Source organism: Rhododendron vialii, chromosome 11a (assembly GCF_030253575.1).
Source record: "Rhododendron vialii isolate Sample 1 chromosome 11a, ASM3025357v1".
Classification (NCBI taxonomy): Eukaryota; Viridiplantae; Streptophyta; class Magnoliopsida; order Ericales; family Ericaceae; genus Rhododendron; species Rhododendron vialii.
Genome location: NC_080567.1, coordinates 34,703,093 through 34,730,728, shown reverse-complemented (window position 1 = coordinate 34,730,728; position 27,636 = coordinate 34,703,093). Strand labels below are relative to the sequence as shown.

General features: G+C 36.0%; 3 protein-coding genes across 4 annotated transcripts; all 3 read right to left on the bottom strand.

Moving 5' to 3' along the window:
* Positions 1-1,964: 1,964 nt before the first annotated feature.
* LOC131308300 (uncharacterized) lies at positions 1,965-3,704 on the bottom strand. 2 transcript variants are annotated; one of them, XM_058335203.1, is made up of 6 exons: positions 3,640-3,704; positions 3,364-3,502; positions 3,118-3,275; positions 2,765-3,050; positions 2,493-2,662; positions 1,965-2,367 (listed from the first exon to the last, which is right to left on the bottom strand). In XM_058335203.1, exons 1-6 carry the CDS (start codon positions 3,683-3,685, stop codon positions 2,210-2,212), a joined length of 957 nt encoding a protein of 318 aa, XP_058191186.1. In that variant the 5' UTR covers positions 3,686-3,704; the 3' UTR covers positions 1,965-2,209. The 2 variants fall into 2 exon arrangements, with proteins under 2 accessions (XP_058191186.1, XP_058191187.1); XM_058335204.1 differs by having other exon boundaries at positions 3,364-3,493; positions 3,640-3,689.
* An 8,158-nt stretch (positions 3,705-11,862) lies between these two features.
* Positions 11,863-15,976, bottom strand: LOC131307158 (uncharacterized). Its single transcript, XM_058333566.1, has 6 exons — positions 15,892-15,976; positions 14,941-15,018; positions 14,299-14,469; positions 12,740-13,024; positions 12,435-12,608; positions 11,863-12,348 (listed from the first exon to the last, which is right to left on the bottom strand). The coding sequence occupies exons 1-6, from the start codon at positions 15,974-15,976 to the stop codon at positions 12,251-12,253; spliced, it is 891 nt and encodes a 296-aa protein (XP_058189549.1). The 3' UTR covers positions 11,863-12,250.
* Positions 15,977-20,681: 4,705 nt separating this feature from the next.
* LOC131308644 (uncharacterized) lies at positions 20,682-27,038 on the bottom strand. Its single transcript, XM_058335598.1, has 6 exons — positions 26,918-27,038; positions 22,873-23,002; positions 22,594-22,763; positions 21,775-22,054; positions 21,506-21,663; positions 20,682-21,036 (listed from the first exon to the last, which is right to left on the bottom strand). Exons 1-6 carry the CDS (start codon positions 27,009-27,011, stop codon positions 20,882-20,884), a joined length of 987 nt encoding a protein of 328 aa, XP_058191581.1. The 5' UTR covers positions 27,012-27,038; the 3' UTR covers positions 20,682-20,881.
* Between the last annotated feature and the right edge of the window lie 598 nt (positions 27,039-27,636).

Below are 27,636 nucleotides of genomic sequence, written 5' to 3'. Positions count from 1 at the left end.
CTCTCCAAAGATTTACCAAGAATCGATCGGGTCTCTTATCCGCAGCATATATCATGAATCTTTATTTTAGATAATAAATCCTTACCAAAATACTAATAATAAGAAGAATCTTTTCATAAGAGAGGAATCAAAGTTTTTGGGAAATGAGTTCATAAGGGGAATAACTGTTTGGCTGCCAATGTTGAATTAAGCATTCAAACAAGGGGAAATTGGATACATAATGTTGGAATCCTGAATTTGGACACGAAACTGCATATCTATGCACAAAATAACAATAAGGATACTTTTAGTAGAGGTCTTTTAATTAGGAAATCTATTTAATTAGAAATATGGGCTTTTTGGATTCAATAATGCTATGGACACGCCTACCGGCCTCTCCTCGACCATTCCTCTGTCACATATGTGTGGGGCCCATTTCACTATTAAATGTGGGGCCGACACATATGTGAGAGCTAGATGAGTGGTCGGTAGGAGTGTACGTAGATTTCACCATGCTGCGGTATTTGTATTGCCAGCTGGTTCCAGTGCCATTTATCTTGGGGACTACTTCAGCTGTGTATAAATGCGTACGTTTTGAGGGATTCTGCTTGTACATAGTTCTCTATTCTTCTCACACTACAGCATGGTGCGTTTTTGCGTGATTGTGTTGATATTGCGCGATTGTTTCGACTTCTCTACCTTAATTTTGCGGGTTTTATATCAGGTATGTGAATTTTAAGATCAAGGAATGACCAGCGGATGAGACGCTCTCTCACTCAATATGATTCTTCCGGTATCGAGCTACTATTTATCTTTTTTCTCTTTTGCGAATGAAAAGAAAATGCCATGTATTTTTCTTTATAATGTTGATATGATTTGTACCCAGTCATGACCTTGTAATCTCAATTCTCAGCGAGCAAATGATGTTGTGACTTTCTAAAGAAAACTTGAGTGTCACCCTACGGCCCTACCCACCCACTTTGAGACCGTGCAGGATTGTAAGTTAGTGGCCGTGGCGAACATACAGGAGAATTTTTCTAAATAAAGATTCAATGTAGAAGATTAAATCTAACTTCACGCAAATATATAAATAATAAATCTCCACTATTTTTTGGTATTTGTTTGAAAAGTTGCAGAATAGAGAAATTGAGTCCCTTAATGACATACTGAAGTTGTGTTGTAAATTTGTAATGTCTGTCATATATAACCTCGGACCATGATGGACAAAGCACTGCACTTAGTGACAGATGGACATGACTCATGAGGTGCTTCGCAATGCTGCTCATACAATACCAACGGGTAAATGTGGTTAGTCCTCCCTATGCTTGCCCTACGCCAGCAGGGAGAGTCTCGAGTATAGGGTGGATGCTGGCCCCCCATAAAGCTAACAAAAAAATATGAAACACAGTTGTTTCACGTAGGAGTTGGTGACAAATCGTACCAGTAGGTACATTTGCTGGTTCCATTTCAAGAATGGGTCTAGAGCTAATGCCTATTTTTAGTTAGGTGCCTTAGCTACATGAGTGGGCGGTGAGATTGGTCCCCAAAAGTAGTTGGGCGTAAGCTAACCCGAACACTTGAGTTATCAAAAAACAGTCTAACTCCGTTTAAGAGAGTGATTTGCCGAACTAGTGACGCATACCATATGCAGGCCAAAACATAATGGAATTAACGTACGTATCGTGACACACATAAATGTGGTGAGCACTACTCGTCTTTGAGATTGCCTTTTTTCAAATAATCTGCTCAACAGAGTCTTTGGTTCGTATCACATCACATTGAAAAGGACGACCAACGACGAGTACATTACCTGCCAATCACGGCATTGATAAAAAAACACACGCGATAGAGTTGGGAAAAATAAAGCACCACGAGCACATTATAAATCCTTAAAAGAAGATAACGACGTATTATTCAGCACACACCTTGCATGTGTACTTGCATATTTTGGGAATTTCGAAATTTGCTGAAATCTTTACCTTAATTGTCACAAAGAGTAGTTTTGGGTAGGTGATTTGGTCATTCAGAAAAGAACAATTAAGTTGAAGTTCTGCTGATGTTTAGATGAAAAATGAAAGAAACATCACATTGCAGATCGAGGATAAACCAAATGTTGAGCTGTTTCAGCTTTTCTACCAAAGCATGTAGGTAGATTGGGAGCAATTAGACTTCAAAACGCGATTACGGTTCACAAATAATAAAGCAATTGAGCACCACAACTTTTACTACTTCAGAAATCCTTAAAACTGGATATGAGCATGATTTCTGCTTCGACAATTACCACACCATTCACCATGAATCCCTTTGACGCGTCATTGAGCTCGCTCAAGGCCATGAAAGCTGGATAACCCCAACTCTCAGCTGACGATTCACAAAACCACTGACCAACTGCCAAAAAGTACGAATATCCACAGTTAAAGAAACTAATCAATTGGAACAAAAAAAAAAAAAAAAAGAGTTCAAGTCTATTAAGCATGGATTGTTTCATCTATTTACTGTAAAGAGTGAGTCACCTTTCCTCTCAATATGATTGCCATGGACCTCATCCCTCATCCGCAGCTTAAATTCAGCGTACATTTTCCTATGCAAAGGAAGATTTTTGCAATCTGCTAACCTCAGAAAGAGAGAGACACTTTCGCCTTTCGAAGATAATGAATTTCCTTTGGGATAAATCTCTAGCGTCCTGCAGCATGGATCAAAGAAAGAAGTTTCATAAGATATGTTCCCAATTCTGCTATTGCTGAGACTAATAGTGACGTCAACAGCTTTGAATAGCCAATATTACCATTTGTGTCCTCCAACGACAAACTCTTCAGATATAAGTTTATCCTGATCTGTCGGTGAAAAACTGTCAATTCTCCAGGTGTAAATGTTACGCGCGAGATTCTTCACCATTGAAGCAGACTCGCCTTTGCCAGTATGTTTTATCACAAAAACCTCGGCTCCAAATACACAGCAGTCATCAACCAAATATCCATTGGAAGCATCATTAAAAGTGCCCAGGGGAAGGAATTGATCAAAACCGCATTCTGTTTTCAGCCTATGAAATTGCGTAATTCCCCCTTCGGCATCTGCAAAAAGTAAGTTCCATAACTAATGAAACTACACAATTATTTACTAAATAGGTAGCTAGTTTACCTTGGATGGTTAAGTATTTATCTCGGACTTGATCAAACACAAACAACTTGAAGCTGACATTAACCTCCCAACCAGGTGAAAGGGTTTCTGTATCTGCTATTGCCAAGTAACAAGAAAGGTGACCTTTCACATTTCCATTTGGGTATATGCAAAGTTTCCTGAAACACAAAAAAGAGAAATGAATCATCGATATGCATAATGTGACAGTGAAAGAAGATTCGGAGATGAGAGTGCATTTGAACACACCATTTGTAGCCACCAGCTTCAAATACTCCGGACTCATAATATCCAATTTTAGCGTCGCGGAATATGGAGAAGGATGTCAATTTAAGGGTGTAGTGAGCGGGGGGGACATCTCTTAGCGATCTCATAGTTCCTGCATGAACTGAAAACATGAAAACAAAACCAACTATTCTACTAGACATAGTCTTCAGTATTCTCAAGCATGCATATATGCTTGTGTAAAGTACGATCGAGACAGAGAGAAAGAGTTAAAGGGGAGAGAAAATGTTAAGATCATACCAATGGCATTGTCTATGTTCCCTTTCTTGCTGTTCGTTGCTCCCATGGTTTCTGCTGTGATAAGGAATGGGACAAGTCATTGTTGTGAAAAATCGATGTACCAGCCGCTAACACACAAATCGGTTTGAAAAATTGTATTACGAGGGCAAGGTCAAACCCGCACGGGTTTTTGATTTTCTAGAGGAAAACTAACCAACCTAAATTGATTGGAGCCTAACCTCGTTGAGGAAAAATAGTGATTCATTCTTAACTTGAAAATCGAATAAATAGTGATAAAGGAAATAATAAAACTATGCCAGAAAAGTAGGTATAGAGTGCGGGTAAAAATAACAAAGGTTTGAAAATCCACACCCATCAATATTTATCAACTAATTAATCTCATGCAATTATTTTGCCTATGACAAAAATTTGTTCTTCCTCTACTTTTATTTTTAAGATCAAATCATGAACTTTATCCGTAAAAGCAAAACACATTAGATACCCATTACTTAAATATTAGTAGTAAATTTAATAAATCAAGCATTCGATTAATAAGATAATACCAAATCAGCGGAAAAAACCTTTTGTGGTTGAATCCATATCAAAAAGTTTAACGCATATAAATTTTGTGAGCTAGAATAAAGAACATTAATAAAGTTCATGGGGCTTCATCCTTAATCCGAATTAAAGGTTTATGTAGCAGGCCGAAATATATAATGGTTCGCGTCGATGCCGAGCGAGCAACTGAACCTTCCGCGGAGGACTCATTTGGGTCCGAACTTTGACGTGGGCTCGGCTCGGCAATTACCAGTACTCGGCGGAAGGTCCACTGAAGTCAGGAGGAATCGCCAATTAGGTATGCCGACCCTTTGACGGTCGGACATCACGTTCGGCCTTGAACGGAAGATTGGGACCTTGCCGCCAGCTCACCCACGTGGGAACAACCGCCTTAGCTATGCTGACGACTCTGACATCAGGTCATGTACTTGGATAAGGGTAAGGGCACGTGAAGGCGCTACCTCACCCCCTAAGCGGTTACAAAACCCTAATCTGACGACGGGGTGACGTCAGCCGACGCATGACATGCACATGTACAGTCTTGGAGGCCAAGCTAAGGAGAGCTCTATAAATATCCCTTGATAACAACCCTAGAGAAGTACATTGTCTTCAACACTCAAACCCTAGTCTTTAGCTTTCCTCTCTCTGCACTATACTTATCTTTGCACCGGAGGGTCATTCTGGAGATCTTCTAGTGTGGTCTTTAGTCGTGCTTCCTTGTGCAGGCTAGGTGAAAGCTAAGAGCCACTCTCATCCCAACCGCGGTCCCAGAGGGAGCGAACCAGATTCATCGGAGCTCCACAGTTTAGCCACTCATGAAGTATAAATATATGATGATGTAATACTAAGCTTACAAACGAGCAAGCTATTTTTTGAATTAAAGATGATGTATTGTGAGAGAATAATGTGTCTCGTAAAACAAAAAAAATACTTAAAGAATAAGAACCTTAGTGGAACGGGGCCTAAGAATTTCCTCTCTAAGATTTTCTTTTCTTGATTGTCGTTCTTCCTTTTCCCGGCCGCGGCTTCGTACCCCTGTTGTGCCTACGATGCGTGCTTTAAAGATGTGCCTCGGAAGCAAACCCTTTCCTTTGTAGTGTAGTACTGAGCCTTAGAGTCCTAGTCCTAAGAGGAAAAGAGTTCTTTCCCTCGTAAAATTCCACTGGATCCTCTTCACTGAGTTCAATTTCTCTGTCGGGAAATTCCTATGTAGTAACTGACTAACTCGTGCGTCATTTTAGCCTTTGGATTGCATAAAAATTTCACTACAACACGAATGGGCTGTAGCGAGGAAATATGGCGAGGAAAATAAATTTCCTTGCTAAAAGTATATTATTTGCGAGGAAATTCAATTTCGTCGCCTTTTCTAGCGAGGAAACAAATTTCCTCGCCAAAAAGCCTTTTTTAGCGAGGAAAACTATTTTCCTCGCAAAAAGGTTACATTTAGCGAGGAAAATCTGTTTTCCTCGCCAAATGTAACTTTTCGATGAGAAAATATTTCGTCACCTTTTTTAGGATTCATTTTTTTTATATATAAGGTATTATTAATTATATTCCTATGTATTTTGTAATATCACGACGGTATGACATAATAAACTATACCATTATGAAATTTATTAAAATAAAAAAGTGTTAAAGGGGAACAAATAGTTTTCATCGCCAATCGCATTGAATTGGTGAAGAAACCTCGTATTTGTCACTTTTCTTATTCTAATTAGCAATGAAAGATATCTTGAAGTGTAGGTATCGATGATTTTTTTCATAATAGTGAAAAACTCAACAGAAAATAAAGTGAAAAATATCTTAAGTTACTGATGTTGTATTTAAAATATCTCAAAGTTGGATCATCACAATTCTATTTTCAAAACATCTACATAAAAATGCACTATTTCACAAAAAATACACTATTTCATATGTATTGTGCATTCATGCTGTAATTTTTTTCCCCCTGTAAATAGTTTGTTGATTTTTATTTAAACCAACTTAGGTTATTGTAATGGCATTCCTTTATAACCAGATAAATATGTTAAGTATTAATTTCAAATGCAATTTTGTAAGTATCATGGATAATTTTATTTATACACATACATATTGTGTGTGTGTGTGTGTGAGAGAGAGAGAGAGAGAGAGAGAGAGAGAGAGAGAGAGAGAGAGAGAGAGAGAGAGAGAGAGAGAGAGAGAGAGGCAATTTAAAATTTAAAATTTTTTATTAAAGATTAAAAAATTAAAAAGGTATGTTCTTTAGTGCTTTTAGGATAATCTTATATGAATATTTATAAATTTTGTTCATATTATTATAGCGATGATGAAAAAAATTACAAGTCTATAATACTCTTTGTATTTGGCAAAAAAGAAGGTCAAACTCACTTTTAAAATTAGTAAATGAGGGTGATGCTTCTTATTATTCATAATCTGATATTAAAATATTAGTACTAAGTACAAAAAAAATTTACCCTGAAAATAACAATTAGTGGTTGAGATTCACTTTGATATATAGGGTCCCACATAGCAAACTGAATCTCAACCACTAGTTGCTCTTTTCGGGGCACTCTGAGATAAATTTTCTTTGTCCTTGACTTTTCGTTGAAATATATCTTAAGCTTATGACGACAAAATTAATCTCATTCCATAAAAGTTAGGATTATCCCATAAAAAATGAGAATAATAACACATATTATTAGTTCTTCAAAAGTTGTTAGATAAAATTGTTGTGCTAGCAAAAAATTAACTTGTTCAAATTAAGTTCAGACACTATAAAACTACAAAAAGTAGAAAGGCCAAAATTAATGTTGAAAAAATTAATTTGGAGTGGTGAAAGAGATAATATATAAATAAAGTTTCACCTATTTTACAGAAAGTATAGTGTAGCGTGGTTGGTAGTTGCTTCGCGTCTTATGAGAGAGGTCTAAGGTTCGAGTACCAGCAGCTGCAAAAAGCGCGGAGAGAACTTCTATTTTGGGATTCTTTTTGTTTAGCGAGGAAAAAATTTCCTCGCCTATTGATAAATTCGTAGCCTATTTGACGACAAATGGTATTTGCGAGGAAAACATTTAGCGAGGAATTTAAGCATTTAGCGAGGAAAACATTCCTCGCAACACATCAAATTAGGCGAGGAATTTATTTTCCTCGCTAATACTTTCTGCGACAGTGTTTTAGCGAGGAAAACTAGCGACAAAATTTTTCCTCGCTAATGCATTTTGCGAGGAAATCAGGTGCTTTTGTGAGGAAACTAAATCCTCGCTATAGCCCTTTCGTGTTGTAGTGTTTTGACACACAAAAATAAATGGGAAAATGACATCTCAGAACGTGTTTTGATAATTAATATTCACCAAGGACATGCTGAGAATATTTATTAACACTACTACAATAATAGATATGCGTCACACTAAGGAGATTCACAAAGATCACGGTTTTCAGTAAAGCGTGATAAAAAATTGTGCTTCAAATTTTTTATCTCAGTTTAAGTCCAAAGCTGAGATAAAAAGTGGGTTTTAGCGCGAAATAAAAGATCTCACTTTTGTGGCGAGATAAAAGAAAAACAACCTCACCCTTGCGGCGTGATAAAAGATTTTAGGGCGGAAAAAAATGAGATAAAAGATCTCGCTTTTATAGCGAGATAAAAGAGAAAAAACCTCACTCTTGTGGAGTGATAAAAAAGAGAAAAGATCTCACCCTTGTGGCATGATAAAAGATTTTAGGGCGAAAAAAAATGAGATAAAAGATCTCGCTCTTGTGGCGAGATAAAAGAAAAAAGATCTCACCTTTGTAGTGTGATAAAAAAACTTTAGCACAGAAAAAAGTGAGATAAATGATCTCACTCTTGCGACGAGATAAAAAGCCTACACATTTAGACGCGCAGTCTGAATTTTTATGTGGGCGAGTTATGATCTTTATGGTTTATTGTAATAGTGAAATTTAGTTATTTCGGATGCCTTCGAAGTATACATTTGACGTATTAGATAAAAAAATAATTATATTATTATGGCTTAGCTTTGTCTGAAAAAGATTTAAATCCAATTGGAAAGCCACCATTGAAATTGAAATTTCAATATAAACACAAAATCCATGTGAAATTGTTAGTTTATAAAAAAAAAATCTAAAGTTTGTCAATAATGTGACAATTTGCAGGCTATGATAATTTTCATAAAAATACAAAGCGCACACTACAACAAAAAACACAATTGTCTACTAAATTTACTAGATAAAACTAAATTTTTTGCCCCAAGAAAATCTTTTGGTGACCAACAACTAATTTTGATTGGCAAAAGATTTGTTGTTATATTTTTAAATTTTTTTAAACAATGCTTATATATATATATATATATATATATATATATATATATATGTTTATACATTTTAATATCATGTTAATTGCATTTCAAAAAATTCAGCAAATTTTAAGGAAAAAAAAAGTTTTCACACTTTAGGAAGTAAATATAAATATTTTTATTTTCCTAATATAACAGAAGTTCTTGGCTAGCTTAGTGGTAAAGGCTTGGAAAATCAATTTAGGGTGTGTGGATTCGAAACTTGGCAATGACAAGAAAAGATGGTTTAGTAGACACAAAGAAAAGATCACGCGCAATGGTTTTTCATCTCAGTTTATGATGTGATAATTTTGAATTTTCAATCAATCACAGTTATAGACCGTGATCTAAAGCGACATACAATCACATCCAAAAAAGAGAAACAATCACACCCAAGAGAAACAATCACGGCTTATAACCGTGATAAAAGAGAAACGATCACGCATTTTGGCCGTGATTGTTTCTCTCTTTCATTCCATCTCAATTTATGGTGTGATAATTTTGAATTTTCAATCAATCACAGTTATAGACCGTGATCTAAAGTGACATACAATCACATCCAAAAAAGAGAAACAATCACGGCTTATAACCGTGATAAAAGAGAAACGATCACGCATTTTGGCCTTGATTGTTTCTCTCTTTCAATCACGGTTTATAATCGTGATAAAAGATAATGACTTACAATCACACTCAAATTCATCACGGTAGCAAAAGCGTGATGAAAAACTTACAATCACGGTCAATAGCTGTGATCTTTATGATTTATTGTAGTAGTGTAATGCTGAAAATATCTTTGGTGGGTATTAATTATCAAAACACGTTCTCAACCGTCATTTTCCCAAAATAAACCTCACACAATCTAACGGCCCAAAATAAACCGGTACATAAGTACACCTATTTCTCAGTACCAACAAGTCTACAACCACAAATAAACAAACAAATATATAAACACCCACACTCACAATAGAGGTGGAGCCCACACATTGTAAGAGTGGGTAGTTGTAGAATAGTTTTTATTTTTTTTATAACCGGATGTCCGGACCAGCTTACATGCCCCTTGACTAATCTTGGGGCTCTGAAGATAACGATCAGGCATAATCCTCAGTGAACCCAATGTTTAGAATGTTTGACCTTTATGAAAATAGAACCTGTGACCTCAAGAAAGAACACTTATTATTTTCTTACAACTATTTGGCCAAACCCCTTAGAGTTAGTTGTAGAATAGCTCCTCAAATCTTCCAAGCAACTAAGTTGTAGTAGAATAGTTGCTTGGAGGATTGAAGAGCTCTTCACCAAGGAAAGTGGGAAACTACGACGACAAAGCCTAACAAGTCAACGGCAATCATATCATTTAATAAAGCCTAACAACACTTACAAATTATAAATAATCCATAAAAAATGCGACAAGAAGAAACTAATGGTCAACCCAATCAACAAGATAAACAAATTACATCAAAACGACATCTAATCTCTATCATCAAGACATAGGCACAAACTGCATATCTATACAAAAATTAAGAATAAAGATACTTTTAGTAGAGGTTTTTTAATTAGGAAATCTGTTTAATTAGATGTTTAGGGCTATCGGCTTTTCCGATTTGGAGCTGCTGTGGTATTTGTATTGCCTGCTGGTTCCAGTGCCGTTTATCTATCTTGGGTCCTACTTCAGCAGTGTATAAATATGTACGTTTTGTTGGATTCTACTTGTACATACTTCTCACAGAGGACGTTGCGTGATTGCGTTGATATTGCGCGATTGTTTTGACTTCTCTACCTTAATTTTGCGGGTTTTACATCAGTTATGTGAATTTTAAGATCGAGGAATGACCCAGTGGATGAGACGCACTCTCACTAAACATGATTCTTCTGTACAAGGGGTGATCAACCCTCAACAAAAGGTACACAAAGCCATTTTCCCGGAACCTAGTTTCTCTTCTTTTCCTTCACTCAGTCTGACTTACTCATTGAAGGAGTCTTCCGGCCAAATCCTGGCTGGGGTCGCCTTGCGTTCTTTCAATCTTGCAATTGCTCTTGCCAGAACCCTGTCCAGTACAATTTTATGAGGCTTGTTTTCCCATGGTGAAAACCTGCCCACCGCATTCCTTTTAACTTGAGCATCAGGTTTGAAACGCAATGACTAATTATCCTTCCTTCACCGAATACATATATGTTTCATACGGTCGTAGACTCGTACTAAATCCATTACATACATTTCTGTGACTCCCTGTCTTTCATTACTAACCGGGCTTTGGGTGTCAAACTTGTCGATTATTCAGCTTCATCGATTAATTTAAAAATAAAGAACCTGGCTCAATGCAAGATTCTGGCCATGTATCTATCTTTGGCCACGTAAATGGACTGATGGGCCTGCCTTTAACAGTTTAGTGGCTTTAGCCGTTGGTATTAGACTTCAATGGGGTGTGGGGAAATTCATAATTCTCTTCTTTTTTTTCCCATGGCTTGCTACTATGGTTAGTTGGTTACTCAATTTTCTTGCACCAATTACAGGGATCCTACAGAATATTTGCCATGCAATCACCTTCAAACAGTTGGAAGCACCTTAACTTAAGAAGTTGGGCTGCCCGCGGAATGGAACATGCTGCTCAGTCGTATCTAGCTGCATCAACATTTGATTCTTGACTCATTTGTGTAGGCAAATACAGGATGAGGTTGAAATGTGAGAATTGATTGCTTAGTGATCATGTTGGCCATTGTTGCTGTTGGGAAAGTTGTCCGGCTCGAACCTGGAAAATTCAGGCAGTGGAAGACTCTAATGTCTTAGTTGGAACTTTAGAGACTTTCATCGAGGAGAGGGAAGCAGTTACAGAAATAGAGCTGTTCCTTGGAGGCAACATTTATGGAAAGGACAAGGGTTCTGAACTTGAAATATGGCAGTTGGATTTACGATCTGAATTGCCTGTTTTATTTATACCTCACAAAGAATCGCGATCAGAATGCATTGCGCCATGTCTTTAGGCACGGGCATGCACTAGAAATTGTATTCAATTTTCGTTGTATATCTAAAGGAGTGTGGTGCTGCTCTTTCTTAGAAATTGTATCTTGAAAAAATGCTAAAGCTGTAAATTGTATCTTAAGGGTTCTGTTGTTGTTGTGTTGTTGTGGGAAAGATGTTTAAACCACATGCATTTTTGCCCTTTCTTTTTCTTCTATTGTTATTTCTATCCTTTCATATATCTCTTTTGTTGTAGGCAATGAGGTGCACAAAAGTGAAATGGAAGAAAATCGATGGTCGCATTGGAAGGAAAGAGTAGGCACGGGTAAACACTAGTATTTAGATATATCAAAAGTATACCTAAAGGAATAGTAAAATTGTTTGTAGTAAGGTTCAATCAACTAACATCAAGTGTGTAGAAAACTGAATAACGATACCCGACACCGACACCTAATGTCAAAGGTAGATTCCATTGAGAAAAATGTTCAGCATCACTAATTGTAAACATCAAACAAATCAAGTTTACTGGATCTTAAAAGGACGTTGGAACATATAAAAGATCAACCATTGGGAAACGCAAGCATGTAACATTATCGGCTCGTGCAACATCTATCTAGCCGCATAATATGACAAACATCTACCATCTTCTTTTAAGTTGAGAAACTTTAATTTGATAACATGGGTGCATTTTCCAGGGAACGATGATGATAACGATAACAAAACAGGATAGAAGTTGTAGATGGAAACACAACATATTAGAAATCCTTGGTATAAGAAATCAGGGTACGTGATTTGTGCTTCAACAATCATGGTATCATGCAATAGGAAGCCTTTTGATATTGGGATCACTTAGGGCCATATATTCTGGATAACCATAGCTTTTGCTCGAGGCACAGAACCAGTGCTGGAGTACTGTCAAAAGAAACAAAGAATTAGAATGCTTTTGCTAGAAAATCAGAAGGGAAGCATATGAATATGTGAGAAAGGATTAATTTCACCTTGCTTCTGCATATTTGTACCAAGAATCTGGAACTCGTCTCTTATCCACAGCTTATATTCAGCGTACACTTTCCATCCAGGCAGAAGGGTTTCCCAATCGTCTAACTTTAGAAAAACTGACACGCTTTTGTCTTTTGCAGTTCCATTTCCTTTCGGATAAATCACCAACTTCCTGAATGGGTCAAAAACCACTAGTTTACGAATGAGTGTTATGTTTCTAATTCAGTTATTCAATTTTTTTGTGTACATTAATTAGTTTCAGTTGTTATGAACTGAACTATTGAAGGGTCATTGACTCATTAACACTTGTGCTCTCCAACAATGAAGGCTTCTGAGAGAACTACTTCCCCATCTAGTTTTGAAACGTTATCGATTTTCCAAGTGTAAGTGTTGTTCAAAGGATTTTTCATTGTCATCACGCACTCGCCTTTGCCGTTATGTTTCACGACAAAAACCTCAGCTCCAAATACACAGCAGTCCTCAAGCAGATAACCATTAGAAGCATGATTGAATATTTCTAAAGGAATAAATTTGTCAAAACCCCACTCCATCTTCATCCGATGAAAGCGCCTTATACCCCCTTCACCATCTACAATAAACGAGTAGATGTGAAATGTAGTGCAAGAACAAAACATTGGTCATGATGCTTCTTTACAAGTAAGTTACCTTTGATAATTGAGTTTTTTTTTGTCTCGGATATGATAAAAAACATACAACTTGAAGTCAACATTAACCTCCCAGCCAAGAGGAAGAGCTTCTGTTTCTGCTATTGCCAAGTAAAAAGAGATGTGGTCGGTCGTTCACATTCCTTTTCTTATTCCCATTGGGGTAAAGAGAGAATTCCCTGAGAATCAGATCAGGGCGTGGAAACAGAAGATTGAAGTAGAAAAACAAAGGGATATTATGTAGTTTGGAAGATAATGGAATCTAAACCAACCATTTATAGCCACCAGCTTCAAATGCTCGGGATTCATGATTATCAATCGTAGTGTTGCGAAATAATGAGAAAGACTCTATCTTAAGGGTGTAGTGAGAACCTTCTCTTAACGATCTCAAATTTCCTGCATCATATGTTTAACGTCGAAGGCAAACCAGAGCAGCAAATGCAATTCTTAGTACTCTGGCCACATTTGTGTGCTATTACAAATTAAACTTCTCGATCCTTCATGTGATACAAAATAAGACTCACTACAATCTCCTTTAAACTCGAACCATTCAGTTTATAAGTCTTGATTTGTTGTCACACACGGAAGAACTTACAGCCCATTGAGGGTTTTTAAGAAGAAAGAAAAGAAACCAAGAGAAAGAGTATTCTCTCCCAGGTTTGGATGGCCAAAGAGGTGAATAAAGGTGCGAGCGAGTGAGACAAAATTCACCAACACAACGTAGACAATTTCGCTCACGTGACACGAAATTCAAAGCACTTCAGTGTCGGGGTTCTTTGGTTGGCCAAAAAAAAGTAACAACTGAATTGCTAGCAATAAAAGACATACCACTTGTGGTCTCCAACAACGAAATCGGGAGAGTAGAGATGTTCATCCTTTATTGCAGAAACTTTTTCAATTTTCCAAGTATAACTGTTGTTCGCGGGATCCTTTGTCAATGACGTGCATTCCCCCTTGCCGCTATTTTCCAGAACAAAGACCTCAGTTCCGAACACACTAACAGTCATCCAGGAGGTATCCATTGGTTGCATCATTGAAAGTATCTAGAGGAAGAAATTTATCAAAACCCCACTGAGTCTTCATCCAATGAAAGCGCTGAATTTCCCCATCTGCAGTTGCATAAGCAATTAATGCATATTAGGAATAAGATTCTTTCACATCTAATGTACACAACTCATGTCCAAAGGTAGAATATTACCTTGAATGGTTAAGTATCTATCTCGAATATGATCAAACACAAACAATTTGAAGCTGACATTAACCTCCCAGCCGGGTGGTGGAGTTTTCGTATCTGCTATCCCCAAATACAGAGAGATGAGATAAGTCACAATTCCTTTTCTTATTCCCATTTGGGTAGATAGACAATTTCCTGAAATGGGATAGGAAATTAGTGAGATCGTAAACGAGTAAATTAGGAGAAAAGGAAGTATCTTTTTGGCACAAAATTACGAGTAGGCGTTTGATTAATGTGAACACATCATTTGTAGCCACCAACTTCGAATACACCGGATTCACAATTTTCAATCTTATTGTTCACCAAAAATGAGAGAGTTTATTTTGAGGCAATAGTGAGCTGGTGGGATATCTCCTAACGATCTCACAATTCCTGCATACATAAGATTAATGGCAAGCATTAGAAGGAAATCCACTGTACTCTATTGAACAAATATGTACTAGTAGTATTCTCTGGCATATAAGATTGTTCATGAGCAAGTTAAATTTAGGAGATACATATGTTTAAGAAAGGAGGTTCAAGGCGTGGCGATATTTCAATGGTAAACAATATTTTTCTGACAACTCAAGGTGTTTTGTGAAAAAAGAATACACTTGTAGAGGGTACTGGACAAAGTCCTTTGTATTTTGGCCTTCAAGTCCTTGGCCACTGCGCCAACCCCTTGCGTTAGAAACTGTCCAATAGCTGCACACATTGTGCGACACATTGTATAATATTATGCTATTTCTTTATTATACCAACCACATAAAAGTATGATATTTTGAGTTTCAATTCACAAATACACAACAATCAAGCAAAAAAAAAGAACACATTGTGCGACATTGTAGTAAAGTTATTGTTGTAAAATTTTAAAGTACTTGCAAGCAAACGAATCTTATTGCAATATAGTACGGTGAGAGAGAGGTAGAATCAACAGGGACTTGTGATTTTTTATAGGAAAACTAAGTAATCCAAAGCCATCAAACCCAAAACCCTAACCTAGTTAACAAAAGTGTAATTGATTTTATTTTAACTAACAATTAAACAAGCAATAGTAAAATTAAATAAATAAGTTGACTGTTGAACGAACTTGATCGAAGAAAAGTGATTTAAGATTTCAGAATCCACACTCATGCCTTCATAGCAATTAGTGACAAAGTCTTATTTAAATTCCTAATATTCTTCATAGTAATTTGGTGGCTAAACTCTACTACTATAGAAGATATCCTTGTTATGACTTTTTTTGAAAAAAACTTATGCACATACTTCCTCGCCTTAATGTTCAAGATCAAAAAATTATACGCATCCATTCAAAAAAAAAAAATCTCAAAAGATATCCCGTGCTTGAAAACAAACTGGATGACATGGCTAAATAATTAACAAGTAATCCCAAATCATGGAGAAACCATGATTGAATAAATATCCAAAATTTCCAACTTAATTAAAGTGAGGCAAGAACGATTACTTGATTAAACCGTACATTCAGAAAATAAACACAGAGTACGCAAATACTTGCTCCGATTTCATCATCAAGAATATTTAGGCTCTCGTAGATGAAAACATATTAAACATATATACCACCCGAATCCATTTGAGACATGAGGAAACTTTCTGCTTTTCCTAAGTCGCGGCCGTGGTCGTCCTCCAAGTTCAACTGCACCATCGAAAACCCTACTGTTTTGTTTTAAATATGCTGCCGAGAATTCCAAGGCTCCGTACCGCTCTCTCCCAAAATATTTTTTTTCAAAAAAAAGGTAATTTTAAACATTAATGCCAGAGGCACATTGGTGTGGCACACTTCAGCCACACCTGATGTGCCCCTAGCACAATTTTAAACTCAAATATAACGAAAATAAAAAATAATTTTTTAATTTTTTTTTGCACCGTTTAAACTATTTCAATAAGATCTATCAAATAAGATTTATATTGATAGAAAAAACACATGATTTTTTACCTTAAAATTATCTTCTTTTTCTTAAAGTTCTTTTTTTTTTAGAATGTGGAATGGCCCCTAATACAAATAGAATTCCCTTCCCTAATCAAATCCTATATCTAAGGCAATGAATTAGATTGTTAAACCTAATCTACTCTACTCTATTCTAGGGGGAACTTGGGAGTAAATCTAATTTGCCTTGCCCTCCAACACTAATTAAACAACGCTTATTACAGAAACCAACTAATGGGAATTATTTTTCTATAGTTCTGTGTATCAACGGATTGACATGTATGATACTTAAAATTTATGGTATTTTCTTGCAAAAAAAATAAAATAAAAAGAATTCCACAACAATAAAAAAATAAAGATAAAAAATTTCATAAAAGTGTAGAATAATGAATAAAAAGATAAAAAAAAATTTGAGGAAATTCCATTTAGAAGAGAGAGTTAAGAAGAAAGTTTCCTTTTATTTTTAGGTAATTACATTCTTGTAGTATATGAATTTCCTCAAACCCTAACCCCAAAACTGGTCCACGGTCGTGTTGCCGTCCAGATTCCATTTGCGCCTCATCAGGTTTGAGCTGGGGTCCGTTGGGATTCTCTACTACCTGGACCTAGATTGGTTCCTAATCTAGGCGTTTCGTCGGTCTTGCGCTTTTGCAATGGGTGCCTGTGTCGAAGTCTTGGTAGTTTTGGTTCATTCTTGTATCTTTAATGGAGTTTGTATTGCCTTCGGGCTTGTTATGAAATGAATTTGACATTTTCAAAAAAAAAATAATAATAAAGATATAGATAGATTGGTCATTAGTGCATCCAAACCAATGGTCAGCTGGACCCACTTCCCATAGACCTGGCCGAAATTTGATTGAACTGAGAATTTATTTCCTTTCCAGCTTCCATTTCCCGTATTCCAGATTGACTGTGGACGCTTTTAATTCAACGGCCGAAATACATATATATTTCCTGTAAATTCAATCCAGTAAGGGGGGTCGAGGAATAAAGAGAAGGATGTTAGTGAGCCGGCGGGACATCTCATACGCTATTGCTGCATGTACTGAAAACATGAACACAAAACCAACTGTTCTATTAGACATAGTTTTCAGTAGGAATTGGATACTCTCAAGTCTCCATTCGGAGGATGGCACCGGACATATTAAGCTTACAAACAAGCGTATTAAGGATTTCCGCTCTAGGCTTTCTTCTTCTTTTCCCCGTTGTGCCTCTGATCACATGATGATAGATTAGACAATCAGCAAGAAACTAATGATGGTGCACGTAGACGAAAGAAAAGGCTTAAGCAGCTTCACCTTCACCTTCAGCAAGAAGCAGGGACCTAATACATCAACGGCGAGCGAAACGCGAGTCACAAAAGATGAAACCACAGGATGAGGCTACTAGAGCCATACGAAGAACAACCAAAAAAATAAACCTGGGAAGTTCAAGCCTGAGAGCTCCCCAAAGCAACAGTACTGATCATCTAACACCATAACCAATTTTTCGAAAAGCTTAAAGATGTTCAGTTGGACTCTGCAACACCAACTGAAATTATATACTTGAGGCTTCCAGTCTAATTAAAATGGAGGCAAGCTGGTGACATGTCCAAACATTAGCCAGTTGAAACAAAAATAGCCAGAGGCGGCTTCTTCCCAGACATAACTTATTTTTACGTTTTTGTCACCGCTGAACGAAAATCCTGAAGCTGCCCCTGAGCCGGAGGCAGCTTCTTCCCAGACCTGAGAGCCTGGGGGTGGAACTTCCTTAGCTGAAGTGAAGGATGTGCCTCTTAGTGACGGTTACACAAAAAGTTTCGACTTCCACTTTTCACATTGTTAACAAAATAGAACCCCAGAATCGAAAACAGAAAAGATACCCAAATATTTACGAACCGCTGCTACCGTGCCACGGGCACTACTTCAGATATCCTTACAGGCAAATATTTCCGCGATTTCTCCACATGCATTGACATTGGGATGGTCACATGAACCCCTCAAAATTTTTTTTGTCCATAATACATGAAAAATTTTTAGGCTAGGCTTTCTTTTGAACACCCAATCCAAATATGAATAAACACCCGATCCAAAATTATTTGAATACCAGGCCCAAAAAAATCAATCCAATTTAAATAGCCTAATATTGTGTTATTCTGCATTTGAACACTCAACTCAATATACTATGAACAACCATCAATCTAGATAATTCGTACTTTAACACCTAATAGGCTAATACAGCTTCGTTCCGTTAAGGTTCTTATTTTTTAAATACTTACGAGCTAGAGAGGTCATCTATGTAATAAAACAGAAGGGTCTTTGAGAATATTCCTAAAGAATATTTCTTTTTAATGGTTCAGATTTCTCCCTCATACAAGTTTTATCTATTCATACAAACAAATCCAATTGTCTAGATACCAATGGCATCTTCAGAAACAACTTACATTGTTTGGACAAATTACAACTTTCCACAATAAGCTGACATTGTATTAATGAAGCCATATCAAGGGGCAGATTTCCAAATCAAAAAAAAAAAAAAAAAAAAACGACAGATTTTTTTTTCGCTCTTAACGGCAGATTGACACCCACTACGATTCCCTCTGGTTCTTCATCTTGGTAACTTAATTCATTGATCTCTCAGCATTAATTGTGGTTGATTTGGGTTTTTTTTTTTGAACTGTATTTTAGGGTTTTGTTGATTTGGTTTCGTTTTTTTTTTTTTTTGAACTGTATTTGGTTTCGTTTGGTTGGTTCGTAATTGCAAGGAGGGATTTGGTTGGTTGATCGGGGCAAGCGTCATTCATTACTTGCAGTATACAATCCAATCCCACCAGGCAAGAAATTTTTTTCCCACTGGCCAACCAAGAAACAATGATTATTGTGTTCCACTGGCCAAAACTTTTTTTTATATTCGATCCCATATATTCAGCTTATTGTATTCTTTTGTCATGATCATTCTGAATTGTTGTCCCTTTATGACCTCTTTTTAAACTTTATTATTTGTATACCTTCAACACTCGTGTAGACACACTCTCCTCCATAAGATAGGCGGTGAGGTTCGAAGCGGGTTAAATTATTAAACGGTATTAGAAATTTTTTTACCTAGTATTTACTGGAATTCCATAAGCAAATTGATAGTTCTTTGTAGCTAATTTAAATATATAGTTGGGCACGTGCCATAAGCATGGGTAATTCTCTTTCGTGCCACTGAGAAGAAGATCGCATACTACACACTAATGTTCGAGCTATTAGCTAGCAAGTACCGTAGGCACGGACAATTCCAAACGGGGTGCATGGAATTCCATAAGCAAATTGATAGTTTTTTGTAGCTAGCTTAAATGTATGTTGAGGCAGTGCTATAAGCACGGGTAATTCTCTTTCGTGTCACTAAGAAGAGGATCACAACTACACACTAATGTTTGAGCCATTAGCTAGCAAGTACCGTAGGCACAGATAATTCCAACAGGGGTGCGTAGTGCCGTAGACACGGGCAAGCACTAGTTCTCTTACAATACATCACCTTTAACTCAAAAAAATAAGTACTTATTTTAGTTAGTGAAACACGACTAACTTAATAAATGGAATTTAAAAAGACTGAGAAGGGGGAAAAAAAAAGAAGATTTGTTGTTTCACTCTACATGATCAATTTGTGGTTTTTAGAACATTGATGTATGAGCCCTACTACTAGTACAGAAATTTGTGCACAGATTTTGTGGTGGGGCCCACCACGGGGCCCACATAAATGATCCGAGTCGTTCATTAAATATAAAATATTTTTTCAAGAGTTCCCATAGAAAATTAGCTCAATCTAATGCCTATAAGTGCTCGATCCAATCATATAAATTTTTATTCAGATTTTCGGGTAATGAAAAGTTAGAAAATTAGATCAAGCACCTACAGGTATTGGATTGAGCTGATTTTTTACAAGAGCCTTTGAAAAAATGTTTTACATTTAATGAATGGCTCGGATCATTTGTGTGGGACCCGTGGTGGGTCCCAAAAAAAACCTGTGCACAATCTGTGCATAGATTTCTGTACCGTAGCATTTTTGTTGATGTATTTGGGCCTTTTTGGCCTGAGGGGTGTGCTTTAGTGTTGTATTCAGGCATTTTAGGCCCAGGTGTGCTCGGGGCTTCGTCCCCTCAGGCCTTACGTACTCTAACTTCTGGTTGGATCCTTTTTTCCCTTCCTCTTAATAATATTTTGCCTTTACTAATTTTCAGTATTTACGGCACTAACTAATTCAAAGTTGTTGGTTTAGTTAATGAGATTATAGATAACCTCAAAAGAAATTAAATTACACTACAAAACTCTACCGACTTCAACAAATTTTCTTCAGATCCAAGACTGTGATAGAAAATCTAATGACAGGAACTAAATGGGAAGAGTACATACTTAAAAAGATCCACCCTAACCTCTTCACCACCATTTCTCTCAAAAAGATATTAGTAGAATAATGCACTGATATAACATAAACTCAAATAGAACAATTTATCTAAGTTAATTGTAAAATCTTACTCTATCTACTAAAAAAAACTTATTCTCCATGCGAAACAAGAACATTGAAATTTAATTTTTTTTCATAAACTGAAAAAAAAGTCATTGTTATATTGTTGGGTTCATAGAAAGAAACTTTCTGAACACCCTAATAAAATATTCTGGAGCGGCCACCGGTGATTTGTGCCTCAATAACTACAGCATCATTCATCAAGAAGCCCTTTGACGCGTTATTCAAATCACTCAAGGCTGTGAAGTCATTAAAACCCCAATTTGGGCTCGAGGTACAAAACCAATGATTGGCTGTCAAAAGAAGAAGATGTAAAGCATGATTTTGGTGAAACAAAACAATGATATATAAAAGTAAACAACACCTACACCGACATGAATGTGTGACACGACATTGGCACAACAATAATGAATAAATTTTAAAAATTGGAAGACACGACCCGTAGTGGGAAAATTTTAAAGGATACTTATAGTTATGTGTACCATTACATGAATAAATATAAAAATGATAATAATAATTAATGTTTTGCTAGCGTTCCAAAAGTGCATGTCTGGACCATTTTTTAGAATGCCCTTGGAGTGTCCAAACAACAAGGGTCGATAAAAAATTGAACCTTTGGACTTGAGTGTCAGACATTTGTCTCAATAGCAAGTGCCTGACAGTGGTACGTGACCTTCGACGAAGTATCCGTACGTACTACATAGATATGATGTAAAAAAGGGCTAGTTAGGTAATAAAGAAATGAAATGGCCTGGGTATCACCTTCATGCTCAGACCAATTAATACCATAGACCTGGTTCTTCATCCGCAACGTAAATTCAGCATACACCTTGCGTTGTTTATTATCAGATAGCTCCAGAAAAAGTGACATGGATTTGCCTTTAGAAGTTTTGTTTCCGTAGGGATACAACAACAATTTCCTGCACATATCAGTTCGAAAACATTCTACAATTTTTATCTGCATACCATCCTGAAATTGAACTGAATTCACCAAAACAATACGTAGGAAATGCTAGCAATAAAAAACATACCACTTTTGGTCTCCAATAATGAATTCGGGAGAGTAAAGATATTCATTCCTTATTGATGAAAAATTTTCAATTTTCCAAGTATAACTGTCTTTCGCAGGATCCTTTAACAATGACATGCACTCCCCCTTGCCACTATTTTTCAGAACAAAGACCTCAGTTCCAAACAAACAACAGTCGTCCAGGAGGTATCCATTGGTTGCATCATTGAAAGTAGCTAGAGGAAGAAATTTATCAAAACCCGACTGAGTTTTCATCCAATGAAAGCGCTGAATTTCCCCATCTGCAATTGCATAAGCAATTAGTGTTGGAAAGCAGAAGTGGCACAAATTCATGCACTCAACAAACTCAACTTTTATCGATTTCTAACACAAATACATTTACAGAATTACACCTCTCACTCACACCTCACAACTCTATTTCTCACATTTACTGGTGGTGGGGCCTGGGGGAGTCCCAAAGGGGCTCCCTCTTTCTCACGTTTCTCCTTCTCTTTTCTCTCTTTCACTTCCCACACATTTAAACACTACCAGTGCATCCATTTATAGGCATATAGTATAACTATTCCAAGCCCATGCTTGGAGACTTTTTCTTCCCAGCCTTTAATTTCACACATGCTTTTGCTATCAACTTGGATGCCCACTTGCCTTCGAAGACTGCTGGGATATATCCACGTTTTTCATTCTCAATCAAGCTTTACTTTTCAACAATTAGTACTTACTGGGATAGAAATGCTGAATTACCAACTGGTACTAAGTAGCTCATAAATAAGATTCTTTTACATCTAATGTACACAACTCATGTCCAAAGGTAGAACATTACCTTGAATGGTCATGTATCTATCTAGAATATGATCAAACACAAACAATTTGAAGCTGACATTAACCTCCCAGCCTGGTGGAAGAGCTTCCGTATCTGCTATCCCCAGATACAGAGAGATGTGATCAGTCACATTCCTTTTCTTATTCCCATTTGGGTAGAGAGACAATTTCCTGAAATGGGATAGGAAATTAGTGAGATTGCAAACGATTAAAGTAGGAGAAAAGCAAGTATCTTTTTGGCAAAAAATTACGACTAGGCGTTTGATTAACGTGGACGCACCATTTGTAGCCACCAACTTCGAATACAGCAGATTCATAGTTATCAATCTTCTTGTTGACAAAAAATGAGAAAGAGTTTATTTTGATGCAATAGTGAGCTGGTGGGATATCTCTTAACGATCTTACAATTCCTGCGTACATAAGATTGCAGACATTAGAAGGAAATCCACCGTACTCTATTGAACAAATATGTAATAGTATTCTCTGGCATATAAGATTGTTCAAGAGCAAGTTATATATATAGCCCTTCTACAACCACACCCAAACACACACCCACACACACATACACAAGTGTGTGGGCTCCACACACACTCTCCACACACCTAGTGTGCGTGGATGTGTATTTAAGTATGTAAAATAGGTGTGGTTATAGAATTATTGATATATATACACACACACACACACACACACACTTAGGATCCAATGAGGGATCCCGTGCGGCCTTAACGTGCGGGACTCTCCTTTCCCGAGCGAATTACGACGATCTGAGCCGCTCATTATGTTCAGAATGTGATTTCAAGATTATTTGCGAGAAATTAGCAAAAAAAATGACCGAAAAGGACTTGATCTGAGCAGTTTTTTACTGAACCGTTCAATAAAAAACCGTTTGGATCAAGTCCTTCCCGAGCATTTTTTTTGCTGATTTCTCGCGAATACCCTTAAAATCACGTTCTGATCACTTTGAGTGGTTCGAATCATTGCAATTCGCTCGGCAAAGGGGAGTCCCACACGGTAAGGCCGTGTGGGATCCCTCATGGGATCCAAACTATATATATATATATATATATATATATATATATATATATATATATATATATATATATATATATATATCGGGACGGTTTCGGGGACACCAAAAAACCTCCCTAAAAAACACCATAAATCTCAATCTCATAGTTCCCGATCAAATTTTTATGATCTGAACCGTTTAATGTGTGTAGAATGTGATTTAATACACACACACACACACTCCCTCCGTCCCAAATTTTTTGTCCGGTCAGCAAAACAGAGTGTTAAAAATAATACAATTTTTGCACGAAAAAATCAAAAATTTTTCAACAACTTATTAGATATCAATGAGTATTTTTAATTTGTGAAAAAATTTTGAATTTTTTCTTGAAAAAATTACATTATTTTTAACACTCCGTTTTGCAGACCGGACAAAGAATTTGGGACGGAGGGAGTGTGTGTGTGTGTGTGTGTGTGTATATTAGTGTAATTCGGCGTGCTTTGCACGGTGTTGTGTGCTCATTGGTGTAATTGTTCATGCACATAAGATAGTTCAAATTAAGATTTAGTTATGAAAATAAAGAAGTCCTAAGAGTAAGTAATTGAATGAAAGGTCATTTTTACAAAAAAGAAAAGAAAAGAAGATAGTATTTTATAAGCAATGCAAATGGAGTTCTTGTACAGAAAAAATAACATAAAGAACACTATTTTAGAGTACTAAAATATTTTTAAATTTGTAGACTCAAGTAATTAATTAAGGCTATTGTAATTTCATAGATTAATCCAACATATGCACTAAAATTGAAGAGAGTCACAAATAGCTCAACCTTGTTACAAAAAAAGATTATAAGGAACGGTATTTCTGATTCCTTCAGGACAAATTAAACATTGCATAAACATAGATCAAAGAAATAAGTATTTGGATTAAAATGTAAATTCCTTCTCAAACAATAACAACAATAATCAAGATAATGTCATGGATTAAATTCTAAAATTGTGCAAATAACGAGGCTTTTTCGTCTGTGTGTTTTGAAAAATAACTGTAAGAACTTGCCACGAGAGAGCCTCTCTCTAAATATCATACAAAATTAGAGCTCAATTTACTGAGAGCACACAACAAACTATTATGCTAAAAAAGATAAAACCATAAAAATAAAACAATTAGAAAACCCCAAAAAGAAGAGACCACTCAAAATGCTTACAATTTGAAGAAGTTCTAACAAAATCATAGTCTAAAGTTATGAAATGTAAGAGAATCTGACCACGTAGTTGCGTCTTTCTTCATGTGTAAGAATCTACAATTGAAAAATTGATGTGTCTATCTTCATCTGAATTACAGAGGGATCGATGAGAGAGAGATCGGGAGAGATCTAGGAGGAATGAGGAGAGAGAAAGAGTGATCAACAAGGATTTCTTTCTTTCTAATGGTTAGATTGAGAAGATGTATAAAACTTTTTCTTCTTATTAAAGCAAAGAGGGGCCTAAAATTTCTAAAACACCCATGGAAAGTCTTTTCTTCTTGACTAAGCGAAGTAGGACCTAAAATATATATCTAAAATACCCTCGAAAAGCCTTTTCTTTTTGACTAAGCAAAAGAAGATTTTAAATACCTAAATTACCCTCGAAAAAGTCTTTTCTTCTTAACTAAGCAAAGTAAGATCTAAAATACCCCACAAAAGCCTTTGCTTCTTCATTAAGCAAAAGAGGACCCAAAATATCTAAAATACCGTCGAAAAGTCTCTTCTTATTGACTAAGTAAAGTAGGACCTAAAATAACCTCAACTCAAGACATCCAAAAGAAATTTGAAAGACGAAATCTACAAGGGGAATTTTGTCTTTTAACATGGTAGTTTGGCTTGCCTTAAATTAGGGAGAAGAAATATATATATATATATATATATATATATATATACCTCATTTTTTATACCTTAAATTAGGGAAAAGAAAGATTTTTTTATACCTCATTTTCTTCTTGACTAAACAAAAGACCTAACATTGAAATGCCTAAAATACCCTCATATCTTAACTCCACCATTGACAAACTATAAGGAAAAATTGGAAATTTCACGGTGTGGCTTGACGAAATGACGACCATATCCTTCAACTCAAACTACAAAAGTAATTTTACGAGGAATAATTTTGTATTTTCACGACGTGCCTTGACTTACCATCTTATCTTCTTTTATTACAAGTGTATTGATATATAAGGGATACATATGTTTAAGAAAGGAGGTTCAAGGCACGGCGATATTTCAATAGTAAACAATATTTTTCAAACAACTCAAGGTGTCGTGTGAGTTGTGCAAAAAGAATCCACTTGTAGGGGGTCTGGACAAAGCCCTTCATATTTTGGCCCCCAAGTCCTTGGCCACCGCGCCAATCCCTTGAGTTATAAATCATCCAATAACTGCACACATTGTGCAACATAGTACAATAGTATAATATTACACTATTTCTGTATTATACCAACCACATATGAGTATGATATTTTGAGTTTCAATTTGCGCGCCTGTTGAGAAATTGACAAAGCTAGCAACACACACAACAATCAAGCAAAAAACAAAGAATGCAAGATAAAGATTTTTATATGGTTTTTCACCTATGTAGTTGGGTACATACACAACTCACACTAGTTTTCGTTATGCAACAAAGAAAGAAGTTACTATTGTGAAATTTTGAAGTACTTGCAAGTACAATATAGTATAAGAAAACTATATTGCAATATAGTATAGTAAAGTTTTGAAATCTTATCGCAATATAGTATGGCAAGAGCGAGGTCGAATCAATAAGGACTTTCGATTTACTATAAGAAAACTCAATAATCCAAAGTGATCGTTCCCTAACCTAGTTAACAAAAGTGTAATTGATTTTATTTTAATTAAATAAATAAGTTGACTCTTAAACGAACTTGATCGAAAAAAAGTTACTAAGGTTTCAGAATTCACACTCATGCATTCAAACTCTTTGTAGTAAATTTTGTACTCTTCCTCACCGTAATCTGGTGGCTAAACTCTATTTCAAGATCAAAAACTCATATGTAACCATTCAAAAAAAAACTTAAAAGATGTCCTGTGCTTGAAATCAAAACTGGATGACATGGCTAAATATTCACTAGTAATCCCAAAACATGGAGAAAACATAATTGAAAACATAATCCAAAATTTTATAACTTCATTAAAATGAGGCAAGAACGATTATTTGATTAAACCGTACATTCTGAAAATAAAAAAAGAGTCCGCAAATACGTGCTACGATTTCATCATGAACCCTAGCCTAGAATATTTAGGCTCTCATAGATGCAAACATATTAAACATACCACCCGAATCCATTTGAGACATGAGGAAACTTTCTGTTTTTCCTAAGTTGCGGCCGTGGTCGTCCCTGTCGTCCTCCAAGTTCAACTCCACCATCGAAAACCCTACTGCTTTACATATGCTGCCGAGACTTCCTATGCAAATACTTCCTATACAAATATGCTGCAGAGACTTCCTATACAAATATGCTGCCGAGACTTCCGATATAAATATGCAAATATGCTGCCGAGACTTGCTATACAAATATGCTGCCGAGACTTTCTGTTTTACATATGCTGCCGAGACTTCCTATACAAATAGACTTCCATGCATTTTGCTTCGATGCATGGATATGAAAAAACAGAGCAATGAATTTTTTTTTTCCTTATTGTCCTGTGTATCAACGGATTTGCATGTATGATTCTTAAAATTTACTCCATTTTCGCGAGAAAAAAAAATTCACAACAATAAAAAAAATCAAGATAAAGAGAAAGAAATAGGTTTTATGCAAGATCAAGTATATAATGCAAAATAATGTATATCTTTGTTATGTTATTGATGGAACTTAGTTTCCTTTTGAAGTAAAAAAATTATATATTTTACATTTCTTAAACGTGTAGAATAATAAATATAGAGATAAAAAATTTGAAAAAAATTCCATGCAGCAGAGAGAGTCAAGAAGAAAGTTTCCTTATATTTTTAGGTAATACATTCTTATAGTATATAGGTATAGATAGATAGA